This window comes from Parambassis ranga, chromosome 19 (genome assembly GCF_900634625.1).
Source record: "Parambassis ranga chromosome 19, fParRan2.1, whole genome shotgun sequence".
Taxonomy (NCBI): domain Eukaryota; kingdom Metazoa; phylum Chordata; class Actinopteri; family Ambassidae; genus Parambassis; species Parambassis ranga.
In genome coordinates this window covers 10,007,766-10,026,936 of record NC_041039.1, presented here as the reverse complement: position 1 = coordinate 10,026,936, position 19,171 = coordinate 10,007,766, and the positions used below count along the sequence as shown (strand labels likewise).

The 19,171-nt window shown below is 39.7% G+C and overlaps 1 protein-coding gene across 9 annotated transcripts in view; it reads right to left on the bottom strand.

Moving 5' to 3' along the window:
* The window catches only part of plce1 (phospholipase C, epsilon 1), a 55,335-nt gene extending 38,028 nt beyond the window's left edge, over positions 1 to 17,307 (bottom strand). For 7 of the 9 annotated variants that reach the window (XM_028430294.1, XM_028430298.1, XM_028430297.1 and 4 more), the window contains exons 1-6: positions 17,204 to 17,307; positions 12,256 to 12,347; positions 9,304 to 9,444; positions 8,210 to 8,833; positions 7,681 to 8,094; positions 7,367 to 7,579 (exon numbers count right to left, since the gene is read on the bottom strand). In XM_028430294.1, coding sequence (XP_028286095.1) covers positions 7,367 to 7,579; positions 7,681 to 8,094; positions 8,210 to 8,791 — 1,209 coding nt within the window. In that variant the 5' untranslated portion in view covers positions 8,792 to 8,833; positions 9,304 to 9,444; positions 12,256 to 12,347; positions 17,204 to 17,307. Of the gene's footprint in view, positions 1 to 7,366; positions 7,580 to 7,680; positions 8,095 to 8,209; positions 8,834 to 9,284; positions 9,445 to 12,255; positions 12,348 to 17,203 lie in introns of all 9 variants that reach the window. The other 2 variants (XM_028430296.1, XM_028430295.1) reach the window with 2 other exon arrangements.
* Between the last annotated feature and the right edge of the window lie 1,864 nt (positions 17,308 to 19,171).

The following is a 19,171-nucleotide window of genomic DNA, read 5'->3' as shown; positions in this document are numbered from 1 at the left end:
TTTTGTAACGTAGTATCCGTCAATCAAGGGTAAAACAACATAACAGCAGTCTGAATATTGTTGCTTTACACATTATATTTAGGGTGTCATAAAAGCTAAATAATATTCATGTTCCAGGTTGGCTATTTGGGTGACGCAGTGGAGCCATTAAACCAACACAGATAGAGGTATAACCACTTGATCCTTGCTATCAGCTTTGCTCCGGTGAGCGTTTCTATGCCAACCACTAATTAAAGGCCAGTGCTGCAGCTTTTCTGTGGAAGCAACACTTGCTCATTGTAACCCACAGCTTCAGCAGTTTATTGTAAACAATATTATTATTATGTGTATCAACACATCTGCTGACACATCACACATGGTAACTGTAAATGGTAACGGTTCACTTAATGACAGTGAACTTTGACCAATTAGCATAAAATGTGCACTGTGGAGAAGTCAACATAAACACAGCCATGTTGTGTTGAATATTTTTAGTATTAACATTTAACGTGTCCTGAAAAAGAGCCTGTCCTCTGTAGCAGAACATAGGCAAACCACTCCGCACGCTGTGACTAATAATGAGTGGAGGGGAATAATGAGTTAGCACACATCCACAGAATTTATCATTTGACAAATATTCAGTGGAACTGAGCTGAAACACTTCAGGTAAGGTTTCTGTAATAAGAAAGGGCATCCTCGCACATAATTACAACAGTCACTGGTCTAAATGAATACAGTGTGTCCTATTGGATCTGCTTAATCAAGGAAACATTAATCTGTTTCATGCCCAGCTGACATCAAAGTGGTCTTCAGAACAAAGCAGACAGCTGTCCTGCCCTCACTCTTTGCTTTGCATTTCTTTGATCAATACTCAGCTAATAAGACTGGTCTCCTGAGTCAGTAATGAGAGGTCATGTATTATACTACATTTATCACATTAATTGCCTTTAGAAGACATAAAGTCTCTAATCAATATGAATTAGAGCAATGATATACAGTAGTAGAACATGTTGTCTGTTTCTGCGACTAATTACAACCACCCGAGTCTCCAGGCTGTCATCTCTGTTGCTCTCGTCACACCTCAAATAGCTTTTTAGAATTTATACACACAGTTTGGAAGAATAATTTACAAAAAAACAGCCAGGCTCAGTATATTTTCAAAGGCATGCTGCCCTCTAGTGGATAGGTGGTATGTAAGTACTTTATTACTGTGTCACTCCGTTCTGTGAATAAACTCATGTCTGACTGTCAAAACAATATGTCCTTGAGAAAAGTGCTCACTATTTTAGACATTATGTTCACAAGAGTTAACATCAGCTAATCAAGATAAATAATCAACAATGATGATGAAAATATTTTTTTCTTAGAGCATTCAGTTAATCTCTTGATTAGTGCTTCAATGAAGTTACAAAATTATCGGTATAAAATGCACACAAATTATAATTGCAATGAGATAATCACTTAAGTTTGCTTGTTACAAGACATTCAATTTATGTCACAATAACATGGGAGACTGTGCAAATTCTTGTGTAAATTCTTATGCAAGTGTTTCTGTGTTCTCATGAGACATAAAGTTAGGAGTCACAAACCAAGTACCAAAGTGATCTGCCATCCAAGCTCACCTGTGGAGTGTCATTGTTTTTCCTCCACTAGATGGCGCCAAAGGCTGGTTTATTTTCAAATCTTATTTCTATTCAAAGGATCAGTCACTTGGTTTCATTATTTTTCTCATGAGCAAGCAAGATAGTATATATAATGGCAAACTTATCAGTGTTTATCAAAGCGGAGGGATTATATGTCCAATGCTGCTGAACTCTTCAACAGCAGTTTGCCTTTGGTGCTTCATCATGGGACTCCTCAAAACTATTCGAACCTTATCAGTAACTTTAAGATAACAGAAAAAAAATCTTTTTTTAATAAGTTTCTCAGAAATCCTGTTTACTTTGCCTTTGGCAATCTATTTTAATGCTGTTTAAAAAACACATGCAGATGCAATTAAAGCTATCACTGCACAGCATCCAGCAAGCTCAGGAGTTTAATTCTGGTTAAATCCCCTCTGGTTGACCTCTCAAATTATGAGCTAAACAGTTAGGAAGGGGAAGTGGCTGGCTATTTTGATGCCAATTGTGTTATTCTTTGAGTTCAACAATAATAGTATCATCCACAACTTTGTGAATATTGCTGGTGCATTTTTATCCAAGCACTCTTTCAATCACACCACTAAGACCAAATAATGCTTCTCATGACATCACAGCAGGTGAAACATGAACCACAAATGAATATATGACAGTGATTAACCTGGGAGAGGTCATAATAATAAAAGACTTAGTCACCATGACAGGAAATTTAGCTGTGTGTGGTTATTAATCTATCACAACACCAACTACTGCTGATAAATCCATGTATTTATGATACATTCATGTAGTTGTCATCCAGCAAGTGACACGCTGATCTGGAGTGTTTGACATACTGTTCAGATGTGGAATACTGTATGCCAGATTCTACACAGTTTGTTTTGGTGTGATTGGCCCTGAAACCCAGATTAACAACCCCTACTTCTGGATCTCTGCAGGGACACTTCACTTCTGGAGTGCTGCCATTTTCCCACACTGTCACACAGATGTGAGAGCCCTGAGCTAACAGCTAACACACACACACACACATCTCAACCCACTGAAGCAAAAACACACCCGCATGCAGTTTTGACACCCTCCTGCCACACAACAAAAACAAACAGATAAAATGTGTCACTAAAAACAGCAGCACACGGGCTCCTGGGCAGCAGATTCATCTAATCTTATAAAAAGCAAGTGGGCCGAGAATTGAGTCACAAAGTGTTTTAACAACCTGGAGGTCACATTGTTCAAGGAATTGTCATTGCGAAAAAACAGTACTCCTTACAAAGGCATGCTAGATATTTACTGTCCTACCCCTTTTCAGTGTAAGCAGACATCTGACTAAACAAGAGTGTCTTAACACACACACTCACACACACTAATCTCTGCTTAAGCCATAACACCCAGCTGGGTGAGAAAGTGGCCTGCTCGGCACATTCCGTTGTGGAGGCACAACGCGCACACAGAGAACATAAGAGTGATAGACCTAAGGTTAAATGAGTGTGACATACATGAAGGATGGGACTATAATTGAAACTCATCTTGAATCCCTTGCTTTTTGAAAGTGAGTTAATTAGAGAAGTGTAATTTATTATTTATGGCTTGAACTTGAAGTCACTTCACACAGTAAGTCTCAAAGGGCATCTTTGGTACTCGCCACTAACACATTCTGTACTGCCACTGATACAATTTAAAGTTGCAAAATGGATTCAGGTCTTTGACACAATCACACACATTACATTTTTTTTAAATTACATTCCTTGATGATTACACAGAAACAAGGAATGGCAGACATGCTGCACTTGACTGGCAAGCCGGAATGTTTTTTTCCCTTCAGAAATATGTTCGTGCCATGCTCAGCTAATTTTCACAGCTTGGCATCACCTCAATTATTTTTTTCTTCTCTTTTTCCAACCTGTTTTCTGCAGTTCATTACAGAGTACACATTAGTAAGAAGCTGGTTGAAAGCCCCTCATCAAACATCAAGTTAAAACAAATGAAACACAAAAAGGTAAGACAGCCAGTCTGTGTGCATGCATGAGTGTGTAGGAGACACCAAAGAAGTTTTTTTTGAATGGATATGCATATTTTCTTGCTATGTGTATCTTGCTATGTGTAGATAAACATTAAAATAAAACCCCGATACAACTGACGCCGGCTGTCTGGTGACCACAAAAATAAAACGAGTCACTCTATTTACTGAGGCAATTACCTGGAAAAAAGCTCAATGCCAACAAAGCCTTATGACAACGTCTGGCACTTAATGAAGGCTTTGAAACCGGATATTTGCTGCACATTTTATCTGAAAGCACAAATTGGTAACCAAGATGTGGAGGTGTTTACAGGAGTTATTACCTGAGCTCTTAAACAACCAGTCTTTGACATGGATATTTAACTTGCAAAGACAGAGGAGATATTTGACAGAGCAAACAAGAACACATCTAATGAGGATTTCCATAACGCTTAAGGCTGTATTTCAATTTTGCTGCTTGAGATAACACTGGCAATACTCTCTCACAGGTATAATACCAGCTTAAAGACTCATCCAGAGAGAACTAAAACACATGCAGCAAACAAAACAATATGCATCACCATTGAAAAAAGCAGATGGAAATGTGGGGTGCAACGGAAAATGAAATGTGTAAGACTGGGCCTCATCTTGGTTATGATCTGTATAAATGGTTAATAACTGAATAAGAAAATACAAGTTGTATTGCTGATGAGTGTCCCCCAAGGAGTGAACTGAAATTGTTCATCAGGTTTAAGTTGCTCTGCGCCAACAGCACAGACAATTTTAATGTTCTTTCCCACCACAGATATTTCTGTAGTCGAGCTTGCAACATTCTAGCTGTAAGTCTACTTATGACAAGACAGGAAAGCATAAAGCATCTCTAGAGGGTTCTGATCCTGAAAAAAAAACTTGCATCCTCAGTAATGGGGAAAAAAGACAAATTTAGAAGCATCCACAGCTCCATTCCCTGTCAGCACCAAACTGCTCATGTATTTACGGAAATGGACACTTGCCACTTAGCCTGACATCAATTTCAGTTAAATGAAAGGACTCAGCAGGATTTAATGGGTAGACTCCACAAAGGCAAACAATAAAATGCTTCTGGTTTCAGAGAGTGTTTGATCCCTACACCAGGTGTGTGCATGAATGTGTGTCTCATAGTTAAAACAAAATGAAACACTTCCCGATCATGGTTTAAACTTCACTGGAATTTAGTGGAAAAAAACTATTTTGGAAAGTGTAGGAAGCTTTCTGAGTAGATATCACTGATACAAAGGAGTAAAAACAACTGGCACAGTGGGCACAATATATAATTTTTCTGCTAAATGTGTGTGTTGTTGTGTGTTAAATTTTGTATAAGCATCATTTATGCCCAGTCAGCTGCCTTCAGAATGGAGTGATTGAATACCTGAAAAAAGTCAGATTTTTTTGTTTAAATGGAGCAGCTTCTTGTTCTATGGAATGTGCTATCATTTTGTGCTTGCTGCTAGCAAAAACAGAAGCAGGATTTACATGTTAATTACATTAAAAATGTATGCAAAACATTCAAGTTCATGGCCTAGTTTACAGTCTAAACTTTCTTTTTGCTTCCTCTCTTTATTCCCTCTGAAACAACCCCCTTCCCCACCACCAATGTTCCTCACTTTTCTTCCATGGTGGATTTTCTTCTTTTTCCACTGTTAAAATCTCATTTTCTCCCTCTTTGCTGGCACATTACTCTTCTTTTTACTCTCTCTCTCTCCCTCTATCTCTCTCTCTCTTTCCCTCTCTCTCTCTCTGTCACTGTTACAATCCCTCCTTCATATAATCCTGTGTTCTTTGGCTCGCTTCATTAGTTGTAGCAATAAACACACACAGCCACAGAATATCTCCAGAAAACTCCTCAATGTGATTACTGCAGAGTCAGGTTTAAACGACCCACACAGAAGGCCTGTGTACCAAAAAAGATCACTACCGGTATGTGTATGCATGGGTACCACAATATCTGCACATGTGTGTACTGTATGAAAAACTAGACTACGCACTATATTCAAGATTCTGACTCAAATGTATTTTTCAGTTTTTCATGGCGACTCTTTTTGTTTGCAACTGTGCATTTGTGACTGTGACTAGTTTTTATGATATTGGTGACAACTTTTCTACAACCCTACTCATTAACTGCTACTCAAGTGTTGTCTGACTCTGGTGACCCCTTACTGGAGGAACTCCAATGATGTTTTGACAGGGCAAGTGCTGGCCACTCCCGCATTTTCAATGGGCTTATTATTAAAAGAGCTCTCTCTGGAATTAAGTCAGCCTGTATTTCTAGGACCGCAAAGGAGTCATAAAAACACTTTGGCAAAGTCAGTAACCACACTGCTGCCTGCACATGAGCTTGTGTGTGTGTGTTTTTATGGTTGGAGTGTACAAGCCCCCCCCCCCCCCCCCCATAAAATGTGAGAAACTTTAGACAGTACTTGGCTCTGTTGTGGCTATGTCTGAATCGTACATATCCATCCACATTATGCACACACATGCATTACAGTGCACATGTCAGAATCCCATTATGAAAAAGGTAATACATAAAAAACATGCAGTCACATGCACATTCATGTGCCTTCAAAGTGCAAAATTAAGACTAATTTTGGAGAATTTAGTGTCCAAACTCTTACTTTTTTTGTCCCATCAACCGTTGTAACATCCAAATTATTATTATACATGGCCAAGTGGCTGTGTGGGCGACCCTGGAAATTACATCATGCTGCAGTTAACATGGCAATGCCTGCAAATGTGGTGGAGTGCTAGCCTGCGAAGCAATTAACAATTGTGTCATGTATTTTTTTTTTCGTGTCGTGCATTTTTACATAGCAGAAAACAGTATTATATGCTATTAAGCACTGAATATAACAAACCCATTCTTGTGTAATTCAGTGGTTATGTGTCTTCAGGGCACTGGCTCCCAGTCTCCATGTGTTTTGAGTTTTTACAGGAAGAGTAGGGATAAGATAAGAAAAAAAACAACAGAAGAGCATCCTGTGTGATGCTGCTGCTTCCCACTCCCCACATGGAGTTTGCACCTATAAAACTGAAAAGCATGACTTATTACTAATCACCTCCTATTGAAAGGGTAGGGATAAGCTTTAAATTCTCCTGATGTTTACTGGCAATGTTTGTGAAATGCTTGGAAACTTGATAACAACACAGTAATGTCTCTCCCTCTTTTCTTAAAACTATTTCTTCCCAACTTCATTCATCTCTCCAATTTCCATGGCTCTCACTTTAATGCAGATGCCAACTCTGCTCAGGCCATTTACACTTGTGTGTAATCACACACAAATACACACAGAATGCTCAGTCTTTCAGTCTGTCAGTAATATGGGGAGCAGAACTAACAGAGAATAAATCATTTTTCCGCAGCAGAGGCCTACCCTGAACAAAGAGCCTGTGTGTATGTGTATTTTAGTGTGTGTGTGTGTGTGTGTGTGTGTGTGTGTGTGTGTGTGTGTGTGTTACAGGGCCTATTAACATGTTCCTTGAACAAATTATTCATCTTTCGTGCATTTGGGCATTTCAACCCAAACAGAGGAAAACAAAAACCAAAAACAATTTTTCTCCACTGGAACAAGAATCAATCATCGTCATATTCCCATATGCCACTTGAGCTATTTCTTGTGACAGAGGGAAAGACAAAAAGGATAATAACACAGCATTGCTGTTGTGATGGCACTTAATCAACAATACTTTTTATACAATACAGTCTTTCAGGTACTCGCTCTCTTACCTTTGGTAGCTTAAGTCCAACAAAACGTAGCATCTCTCTGCAGCACCTGACTTCTTCTCCTCCACCACCATGGATTAATACTAGCATTACATCCTTCTTGCTAGGAATCCAGAATCTGTGATGAACAACAAGCATCCAGACATCGTCTGAGATGTGCCAAGAAGGCAGTGTTCTCACAATTGCTCTGGTTCCAGTGCACACTGACTTGGTCACCTTACAGAAAGAAAGGAGAGTATTTAACAATTCTCATTTATTCTGTCAGTAAAGAAGACCACTGAGATTGTTTCCAGAAATGGAATCTTTCCTGTACATACCTTCTGATTATTCCTGAAGAACCGCCTCACCAGGACAGTGGAACGTTCTTTACGATTCCTTACAAACTCTGGGTTATCCAAGGTGGCCTCTCCTTCCCCCTCGTCACTGCTGCTGCCTCCTCTGCTGCAGCTCCTGGTCCCTCCTGAACACAATCCATCATCATGCCCCAGGGTTGTTGCGATGGTTTCAAGAGATGTCCGTTGAAGGAATAGTTTCTCCAAAGAGCATTTGTTGACCCGTGGCTTTCTGTTGAGCCTCTCTAAACTTGAGTATCCATCCTTGTGGCGGTGCCGTTGAATGTGTCCATTTTGTGGATACTGGCGGTGGCTGGCGAGAGGGGAACTGCAGGGAGATGACACCAAGGAGCTGGGTTCACTCGATGGGCTGCCTCGAGAAGAGAGGCAAGGAGATGTCTAGAAGCAGAAAACATAGAAAAACAATGTACTATTTAGTGCCTGAAAAGAGATCTCATTAAATATTACAGTGTAAACACAACAATATTTGAATGGCTTATCTTTGCATTATTACCTTGTGGAAAGCCAGCATGGACACAGGCAGGCTGCCACGACGGATGTGTCTCTTGTGAGGGCAAGATGGACGGGGACTGTTCACAGGGCTCGAACTGGGGCTTGGACTGGATCTAGGGCTATGGCTATCACAGTAGGTGATTTGACTAGTGTAAAGGCTAGACAGGGTGCAGCCATAGTGGGTGCTCTGCCTTTTGCCTGCATCCACACTGTCTCCATAGGTGTTCAGCTGGCACAAACATCCCTCTGAACATTTCCCTGGTTCTGGAGTTTTTCCTTCAGTATTCTTGGCAGTCGACAGCTCAGGTTCAGTACTCAGGACTTTTGAGCTATAATGAAAGCATTCGTATTCTTCATCCAAAATTGTCCCTTTTCCACTGTCACACGACAATTTCCTATATAAGAGGAGGGAGGGGCTGCTCCGCTGTTTTGAATGCCAGAACGGGTCAGAGCCTCGCCATGTTTCCTGTCCATTATTTGGATGTTTGGTCTCTCTACCAGGTCTACTCCCAGTGGATGGAGGTGAAGTGTGCTGAGCCACTACTGCAGGCCTTATTTGTGTCTGATTTTCCTCAGTGGCCATCGTGTCTCTCTATGGTGTCCTGCTTTGTCCTTTGCCTTGTTGCTGTTTTTTTAATAAAAAAAAGCATTTTACAGTTGATGATCACATTAAGAAGAAATTCTCATTTTGTTTTGTCAGAAACTGCTTCCAGCAGTCTATTTTTAAAAAGGTAGTGCTTATTTGTCAATACATAATGTAAACTGAATATCTTTAGATTTTGATGGACCAAAAAAAGATACAAAGGGGCAACTAAGCATTGACTAACCACTGTTAATTGTGTAGCTTCCATAATTTCATCAATACCAACAGATGTATTATTTTAGTCAACTGTCATAGCATGTTACTAACTTAGATAAGATCAACCAAATTAGCCACAAATTCCCTTCAATAGCAATTTAATTTTTCACTGCAGTGTGATCTCATGCAACCTCCTGAATGACTAAGACAGCATGTCTATACAGTGTGCTCTGTGTATGTGTGTTGTGGAAACAGAAGCTTGTGCAGCTGTACAAACCAGCAGATAGAGAACCCACCGAGTTGACCCTGGAGGACTGAGGAATTTCCTTGATAGTGCAGTTACAGTCACAGCTTACAAGGCCATGCAGGTCCTTGTGTGCACAAGCTCTGCCTGAACCTGGCCACGTATTTGTGGCATAGTTGTCCACTTGCAGGCCCTGAAAAACAAAGAGGAACCAACTCTTATTTTATGATTTTAGGCTTGCAATCTCTATAAAAAGTTTCTGAAGCACTTTTTCTTTAGTAATGTTGTTTTAATGATATCTCAAATTAATATTAACATCATCATAAAAGCCTTCACACTTTCCTGAGCATACAAATGCACCCGGTTTTCTTTATCTTCATGATTTCTACTTGCAACTTTCACAGCACTTTTGAAATAGTCCAATATTCTTGAAATACAACACTGTTGCCTTCGAATGAATGCACATACTGTTTTAAAAAGACATTATGCAAACTCAAAAGACTGCCAGGAACTAAAAAAAAAATTGGACTGATCTACATCCACGGTTCTAACAGCCATGCCTATGAAACTGAACAGTCCATTTTATGGCTGGCATCATTTTTCAAAGTCTATAACAAATAAAGAGTTTTTGTTCCACATTACCTGCAAAAAAAATGCCTGAATGAATTTAGCACAGGGGTAATCAAGTGAATCAGAGCTGACCAGGAGAGAAATCTGCCCAACTATTATGAAACACATCCCCAATAGACACATTCAGCCACAACATGTAGGCATACTAATTGTGTGGTACTGGATGGTGGCAAACGATGAATAAAACCAAAATCTAGTGCCTAAAACCTTATAATTAGAGTGACCACAGCCCTCAGTTCCCTGCCAAAATGTGTGGGCTACAGTTGGAATGTGGGGCCGACTCACAGAGAGAAGACCAGCTACACATTTAGTGTGTGTGTGTGTGTGTGTCTGTGTTAGTGGGAGAGAGAAACACAGACAAACGCATATCAAGGTGTCTATGCTGGATGTGTGCAGACGCTTTTCAAGGCTTGGTGCTACAGTCAAACAGACATAACTGCAGCCAAAGGGATGAAACAGACAAGTGCTCCATTCATAAGCCAGCAGTGACATCTTTACCTCATGGAGTAGCTGGACTTCTGTGAGATCACAAACTAAAACAACAATCATGTCAGCACCAACAAAGATAACATTCGAACATTTAAAGATATCATTGTTTGATTTACTCTCAGTTCTTTCAATGCCAGAACACTGTTCCACGCATGAAGTTATGATCAATCAACTGAATTCAACATTACACAGGTTTTAAAAACAAAAAAACCTGCACTGATTAGGAGACATTGTGATTGTTGTTGTGGGCTCTATTAATAATACTTTTTTTATATAAAATAAAAAAACACTAGCTGTATCTAGCATCACATTTAACAGTACACCAACCCTAATATAGAGTCTAGGAAGCCTGAAGAAACAAGTTTTGTAGCCTGTCATAAACCCGATCAAAGATATCAGGCGTGACCGGTTTTATGACCATGTGTTTTTCATAATATTTACCTTTAACAACATATCAACCCTGGTTAAATGTCTCCTGGTTGAATTTCTCCTCTATCTTTAATATACAAATGGCAAGTTGAACTATATAGGAAATAGTCCTGAACCTCTAGAGTGGAATTGCAACATATGAGCACCTGTCTGGCTACATTGTTTTCAACGGGAACACTTAAGGGCCTTTCACCTACTGACAAATGACAGAATGAAGCAACATTTCATATCTACAATGTGGTTGAGCCAATCAAAATCAGGTCATTTTACAGTTATCATTGGCCAGCTCTCACAATGACAACTTCCTCTTCACTTCAATCTCCAGCAAAACAGATTTCACCTCATAGTCTACTAACAGGTCCAACAAGGTGTATCACTTTATCTCTCTCCAGAATCTGTGTTACTGTTGTCAGATATGAAACTTTAACTTTCTGGCACTGCATCATAACTAAAGACTTTACATTCAAAGTGATAAATACATCTTATACCACAATAATACTCCAATATTTCTGCAGAACATCAATATAACAGTTATTACTAATTGCCTAAAAATCACAGATCATGTATGTGAACGCCCTGGGTGTAGTGTAGAACAGCAAGGTGACTAACCACAGCATGGCAAACTATGGCAACACCTGTAATGAAAAAAGAAATGGGTAAAAAAGTGCAATGCTTTCAAATCTACAGGAGATCTACTTAAAGTATGTTGTTGTGAGTGCAGATGTCATATGAGGGTAACTTTAACGCATGTTAGGGCATGAACCAGTCCTATTACAGGTCAGCAGGATAGTGCTAGGATAACAGTTTGGTTACTCAAGCCTGTAGCTTAAAATCCTGAAGCAATGTGCAAAGGACAGCTGTGTTTGCCATCAAGCTAATTTAAAAATCACTCTGAAATTAGCAATGGGATAACATTTCCACATAGTGCTTACAGTATACGTGCAGTACAAATCTTGCCTCGTGACTGCATTTATTAGTTGTAGTTCACAGAGATAGCAGATGAAATGCAATATAAATACTTCTTAGCACCACATCTACAAAACAGACCTGCTACGTGATTAACTCAAAAGACACACTAAACTTTCAGTTTAGTGATAATGATTACATTTCTACACTTGGAAAACAATCACACATGCACACACAAAATACTGTTCAAAGTAGCTCTTGCTATCAGCTGAACTGTGACCCTGGCCGGGAAAGCAAATTGCTCTTCCAGGCTAAATCTCAGCCTAAGGCTAAAAATGCAGACAGACACACATACACACCCACACACAGGAAATCAGGTCACACAGAGTGACAAGTGCAATGACCAAGAAAATACTCAATCACTTCCATTTCACTTGCCATATTATATATAATATTGTCCAATACTTGGAATGAAAATCACAGCATGAAGCTTATATTTCAATGACATTCAAATTATATATTTGTGTTATAATTTTTTGGTAATACTTACATTCAATGTTGGTCCAGAAAAGTGTTTCTTTCAATCTAATACTCCAGGTTTTCCAGGTGTATCAGGATTCCTGTTTACTATCTGGTCATCAGCTGAATGAAAGACAGAGAGAAAGAATGAAACGCTGTTTGTGTGTGTGTGACAGAGACAGCGAGCGAGAGAGCCAACAAACAATATAAGGGATGGGCCTCCCACACCAACACCAAGCAGCAGCCAATCAAAGGTCGACTTCTATTATAATGAGGTACTGTATATCTAAGTTTTTAGGATAAATGATAATTTAGTTTAAGTATGGGGCTGTGATAATTGTTTTAAAAGATTTCTATACAGAAGCAAAGGAAAACTCTTCAACGTAAACCAGACCACCATACACCCTGATGAAATGAGGACAGACAGCTGTCTGCATGTCTTCTGCATATGGCTCTGTCCAATAAGATCCAGCATTTCCCATGCTGCAATACAGTGTAACCCATGTTGATGAAAGCAATGCGGTATGATCTCAGCACCTCTGGAAGCTCTGATAAAATCAGAATCAGATGGTTTTTATTTGTGAGTGTGCCTCAGATATTTCTTCATCTTTATTTCAAAATAACATGGTGTGTATTTGCATTAGCAATTGATAAGGAAAAACTCTGAGGAAAATGACAGAGCAAAGGTCATAACTATACCTGACGGTTTAAAGTAAGTTATGTAAAAAGCAAATTATGGAAATTGTGGATTTCAGCACTAATGCCTCTAATGTGGGTGGTCAGTCCAAAGGAGAAACACTCTGTTTTAATGAGTCTCAGGGCTGGAACGGTTTTGAACCCTTGGCCTAAATAATTGTTTACTCCCTCAAAAAGGGGAGGGGGGTGGGGTTCACTCTCGCATAAAAGCCTTTTTTCTTATGTTCATTCATGAGGGATTATTTCACCACTCATCCAAATGATGACTCACAGCCTGGTATGTGATTAGATCCACCCTCACATGGAGTACAGGAAAGTGAAGCCCAATCAGTGAGGTAGACAGCAACGACTGGCAGAGACTCTTAAACTTGACATGAACAATTATTTATTCTTACTTTATTCTGCCCAGCAGAATATTTTCCAGAATATTTTCCATGTCATTTACTCTGCAGTAAATAACATGGAAAATGTATAAATGCAAAAAAAGAGCTAAAATGCCACTTATCCTCCTGAGCCTCCAAAATACTCCACTAAATACTTCACACTAAGATTTAGTTTTGGATCTTTAACATTCCACCAGCATAACAAGGAGGTCAGGGAGAGAAGGAATCCCCTTTTGTTGTGCAGAGGTGATAGAATAAAAGGCCCTGGGAGTACAATAGGGTGACGCTTCTACTGGTGTTACCAGCAGCAGATTACCTCTTAGTCACAAATATGGCACTGAGAGCAAGAAGACCTCTTAGGGTAATAAAGAAAAACTTTCATGAAGCTCTTGACACAGATTTGACGTCCATGTAAAAACTATGTTGTTCAGTTTTATCCATGATCCAATAACAGAAAATGAACAGCTGCCTTTAAATCTTCAGTATAATGCATTCTGAACCCCCTCCTCCTTACACAGGGGGCCAGAGAAGAAAAGACACATCATATGACTACAATAGAATCACATTCCTTTAAGTCTGCACAATTGAAAAGAAACTAACAAACGTAACCATGCAGTGAAAAGACCTATGCATAGAAAGTTCAAAAGAAAATTCCCTCAAATAAACATAAAGTTACGCGAGTTGTTCAACTTACAGTTTTGCATTACAGTCAAAACAACTGCTGGCAGAGAAGTTTCCACAAACTCATCAAAAAATGAACTAATATTATTAAATATTTCTCAGCTATCACAAACCATATTGTGTTTATTAACCAGTCACTTCAGCATTTTAACATCATTCAAGCTTAAACAACTTTCAAAAAGTCTGATCTGGCCCAAACAAGAAGTGTTGAACCTAGCCAACACTGGGCAAAAAACCTAAAGCCCAAGTGGGTAAGAACCGATGGAAAACTGCTTTCTGACAGCAGCCCTGTAAATTTCAGAGAAGAAATCTTGGACAGAAAACTGTACTCTATCCATAAACAGATAAACAGGATGCGACCTCTCTCATTAGAAGAATTCAAGCCCTGTACTACCTCTAGTGTGCCTGGTTGTTGGAATATGGCATTCTAATATTTGCCACTGCTATCCATTTGTACAGGTAATGTAAACCCACAGACTGAAATTTATCATTGCTATGGATTCAAACATCTTTGATTAATGGTAGCTTTACTCAAAGAAGCCACAAGAGCTGCAGGGAATCAGAGATATCAGGGATCTAGGTCAGAGAAAACTGCCCCCCAGTTAGCAGTTTTTGTAAAATCAAGTTGCCATAGCAAAGAGGCAGAACGTGATGACAATAAAGGGGTAAAAAAAGTGATATGATGAAAGATCTACCTGCAATTTTTTTTGCAGGTTAGCTTTCATTCAAACAATGACTCCCTCTGTCAGCAAATAAGAGGCTGATTTCACTGGAAGCACACAAGACTTTTCATGCAAGGGATCTGGAGAACATATGGCTTTGATTAGAAGGCTGGGAAGTGAGAGACGCCAGTGGAAACTGCACAGAAAAATAGAGAGAGAGGGGTGCTCTGTGTGTGTATATATCTGTTAGTGTGTACATCGGTGTAACAGCAGAGAGAAGGAGGGGTGACTCAAGGAGAGACTGTTTTCGCAGTGGATGATTGCACGCGTGTGCAAGTGTGTGTGTGTGTGTGTGTGGAGTGTAAGCATGCTCTCGTTACAAAGGCAGAATAAAAGATGACTCAGAAGTAGGGGCTGCTGAGCCTAAAAAGCAATGCCATGTGTGTGTTTGTGTGTATATCTACAGAAGAAGTGCAGTAGATGCATAACAAATGTAAGCCATGGTTACAATTTAATGCAAAACCTTTACTGTCCAGTTCTCTCTGTTATCCCTGTATTGTTTTAATTTTGGGCACAATAAATCAATCAATCAATTCCCAATTGCCCACACAAGACCTAGTCAACCTAAGTTCACTTCAGAGTCATGTCTGAGCTGGTGGAAAAGTGGTTTGAATAATGCAGTGAGGAATTTGGCTTGTATTTCTGGATCATTACATACAGTAATTGCATTGTTCAGAAGTTTTTTATCTTTGCTTACTACTGCTCATGTTCACACTTCTGTGCAAGACAAGATCCTGCACTTTAAAAATAGTACAGATATAACTGTGAGAGTATAAAAAGACTTTCCTAAACAGGAAATAAAATATACCCTAACAAATAATTCTTCGAACAAACAGAAAACACACAAAGCTTGGGGTGCTTAAAAATGCCTTAAAGACATACACAATATAAGCTGACACAGTAATGCAAACAAGGATGAAGCTGTGGGCACGATTTGCAAAGTCTTTTGCCTAAAGCAGGTAACACAACCACTGCCCAGCTCAGTGACACTGTTTAAGTAAATTTAAAATGATTTGTAGGTAGTTGGTATGTGTCAAAACATCCTTATGACTCCCGGCAGAACACTGTCCAGAGCATCACACTGCCTCGCTGTTCCTCCCATAACTGCATGCTGCTGGCATCTTTTCCAATAGTAAATGACACACACACACACACACACACAACATGACCAGGTCACCTTCCTTCACTGACAAATCTTCACAAGAAAAACACTGTAACATAATGCATGACCTGTCATGTGTGAAGATGCTTGGACACATTTGTCTACTATCGCCATTTGACCTTTTGTCAAAGTCATACAAGTTAGCCGGGTTCATGTTGCAAAATGCAACACACACAGTGGCATTTAACACTCTTCCAGAGTCAAACACTATAAACACTGATAGCATCAAAGCAACGTCTGGAAGGCAACGCATGTGGGAGGCATTTTCTGGAAGTGAGGATGCAGAGAAATGTTAGAAACAAGTCTGACCTGTGTCCCATCCTTTACTCAAGCTGCTCCTACATACCATAACGTTGATACACACGCTGACCGAAAGTTGAGTAAATATGAATATTGCAAATAGGTATCAACCTGGGGAAAAAAAATCGAAGTATACAAAAAAAATGTCAACCATTATATTGGTTGTTCCCATTAGATTTCAAGCTTCTAATTTTTAAAGACCCAGGTACTAACAATTCTTCAACAGATCCTCCTACCATGAAGTTGTAAACTTCAGTTTTAGTTGTGTTTAGGTTTACTTTTGATTTATTCAACAGAAAAATGTTGTTATTATTCTGGCTGTCTAAGACTTTAGGCTATGTAATTTAAACTCCTCTCAACATAATGCACCTTACAGGTTCCAGAAACAATTGTTGTTAAAAATAACAATAACAAACCAACAACATTGGCAACTTACCAATGTTTATTTACCATAAACTGTGTTTTATTTTCCCTATGGCCTGTTCACTTTACACTGTAAATATGGGCCTGTGTGGCAGACTGTCATATGGAGTCTGTTTATTTTCCTAACATACCATGTGTCTGTGCACAGCACACCAGGTTTGAATTCCTGCCATTCTGTAGGACTGATTCTGATCTGGGTTCGATTCATTTGAGCAGTTTCTCTTTTGTTTGCTGAATAATCTTTTACTTTAAAAGAACATAACATACCCCAAAAAACAACAAATAATTGTCACTATTCCCCAGGTTAACAGTGAACTCACCTGTCAAACCAAATGGGCTAGCATGCCCACTCACCTTTTAAATACATGTTAATGGCAGCTTTAGTAGCAAGCTTATGTGTTTCTCTTGTAACACTCAGACATTTCTTTAACCTTTCTTGCAGCTACCAGAGCCAAGTGAATACAGTTTACCACTGAGCTGACTGGGAAGCCCACAAACCGCGAGCAACTTTACAAACAACCCGCTAGCGCCCTAAACTCTCGTGCAACTCCTGACAAGTTGTGTAAAGTTGTTCTGAGGTGACAGCTGGAGCAAAGTGCGACGCAAACTTACCCCCAGAACTCTCCACAAAGCCACCTGGGTCCGCTGGAACCCCGCGTGAGGCTTCGTTCAGCGCACGTTCTGCTAAGTTCAACTGACTCGCGCAGACAGTTGATGCAGCAGCAGCTCGTGCAGCGATGGGAAATTGCTCTCCGCCGTGATGCCTTCAGGTGCACACCGTAATACTGTACATCCACGGATACTTGCTTTACAGAAGTGTCACTGTGACAACATTCTCTCGTGTTATGTAACAGACTGAGCTTATATGTATTTAATAATGTTTTTTAATGCCGTGGCTGTTTTTAAAACACATTAAGCACAATTACAATATATTCGATTGCACGCGAAGGCAGCACCGCCTTTTCTTTCAGTTTACAACTGAGCCGCGGACAGGAGGACAATAAAGCGCGGCTCTGCAGGCTAGTACTGTGTGAGTGTTAGTGTGTGTCACTACATTGGAATGTCTGGCAACAATTTCTCACCATAGTCGTTTATGCAGCATGTCCTATATATTGAAATGCTTATTAGCCAAAAAAAGAGAGTTAATGTTAGGCGACTTGAATTACTTAAAGGAGCATTTACAGAACTTTTGAGCACACAGCTTGACCGAGTTATGTTAGTAGGCCTACAGATTGCTTTCCACTGAGACACCTTGTCAGTCTCAGTCTGTCCATAATTATCTTACCTCAGCTGAATCAGACAGAGGTCTGTATGAAATGGGTTCATTCAGCAGATAGTATAGTATAACAAGTATAACAAGAACATCAACATCTTGCACAGCAAAAATGATGCTCACTTGGTTGCACTATTGCTTTAATGTAATGCTGTGAAAGTAGAATGGTTTGTTAGGCCGTCCCACTCCCTAGACCACAGAAGCACGTGCTTTAAAGAGAGAGAGAGAGAGATGCCCTTTTCCACTTCTCAGCCTATAACTGCATTTATTTCAACTTGGAAAATGAGGGATTATTTTCCAAATCCCTCATGCTCCACTGATGGGAAGTCTTATGCCATCTGTCAGGAATGTGCAACCCTTCCATTCCTCCAACTCTCCTCCACCCAGGAACGTGCAACCCGTTGGGATTCCCCTGCTCCCTAATTAAAAGGAGAAAAAAAGGTAGGAGATGGAAGGAGGCGTTTCCAGTATCATCTGACATTCTTGGATTTTACAATGTGCCTGCAGAGAAATCACCTAACAAGCCTTCCGATGTCAGGTCTGTGGCATCGCTCTCCTGCTCAAATTCACTCTATTAATGAGATGTAAGTAACATGACCTAAAAGAAGAAGTAGATCTAAGGATTTGACATAAGAACCTGCCTTTTTATGTTTCAGATCTATTACACATCCTATTTACACATGCAGGCGCATCTGATGGAGCGTATATTGACAAGTAATGTAAACATAGTGATAACACAGGATTTTGCTACACTCTTGTGCACACACCTTATCTGAGGGTGTAACCTTCACTTCCTCTTCCAAATCACAGTCATATTTTTGCACAATAGTCACCTTAACTAATCTCTGTGACTGACACAACTAGAACTACTCGTAGTTTCAGGTGACATCATTGGTGAAGATGCATTTGAGAGCAAGTCTCCCTCTGCTGTCAGAAACGGTATATTACACATGCAAGAATATGTTGCTGTATAGCAGAAAAAATAATACTAAAAACACAAGAACAGAGCAGGTCACCAGGAGTTAGACAGCAGCTATAACCACCCAGAACTAGAGGGCCCAAACTTTTTTTTAAATGACTAGTAACAGAAATATCACAAAGGTTATTGACTAGAAATTATTTCCATAATCCCCCATACAGCTGCCACACAAGCATGTTTTAAAAACCCTGTATAATTCTCCTTCAAACTCACCCCAGGCACAAATGAAACAACACACTGTGAGGCTGATAGAAATAGATGGGGAACATAAAAGAACAGATGTAGCACTCAAACTGTAGGTGGCACTTAATGTCCCTTTACTCTCAAG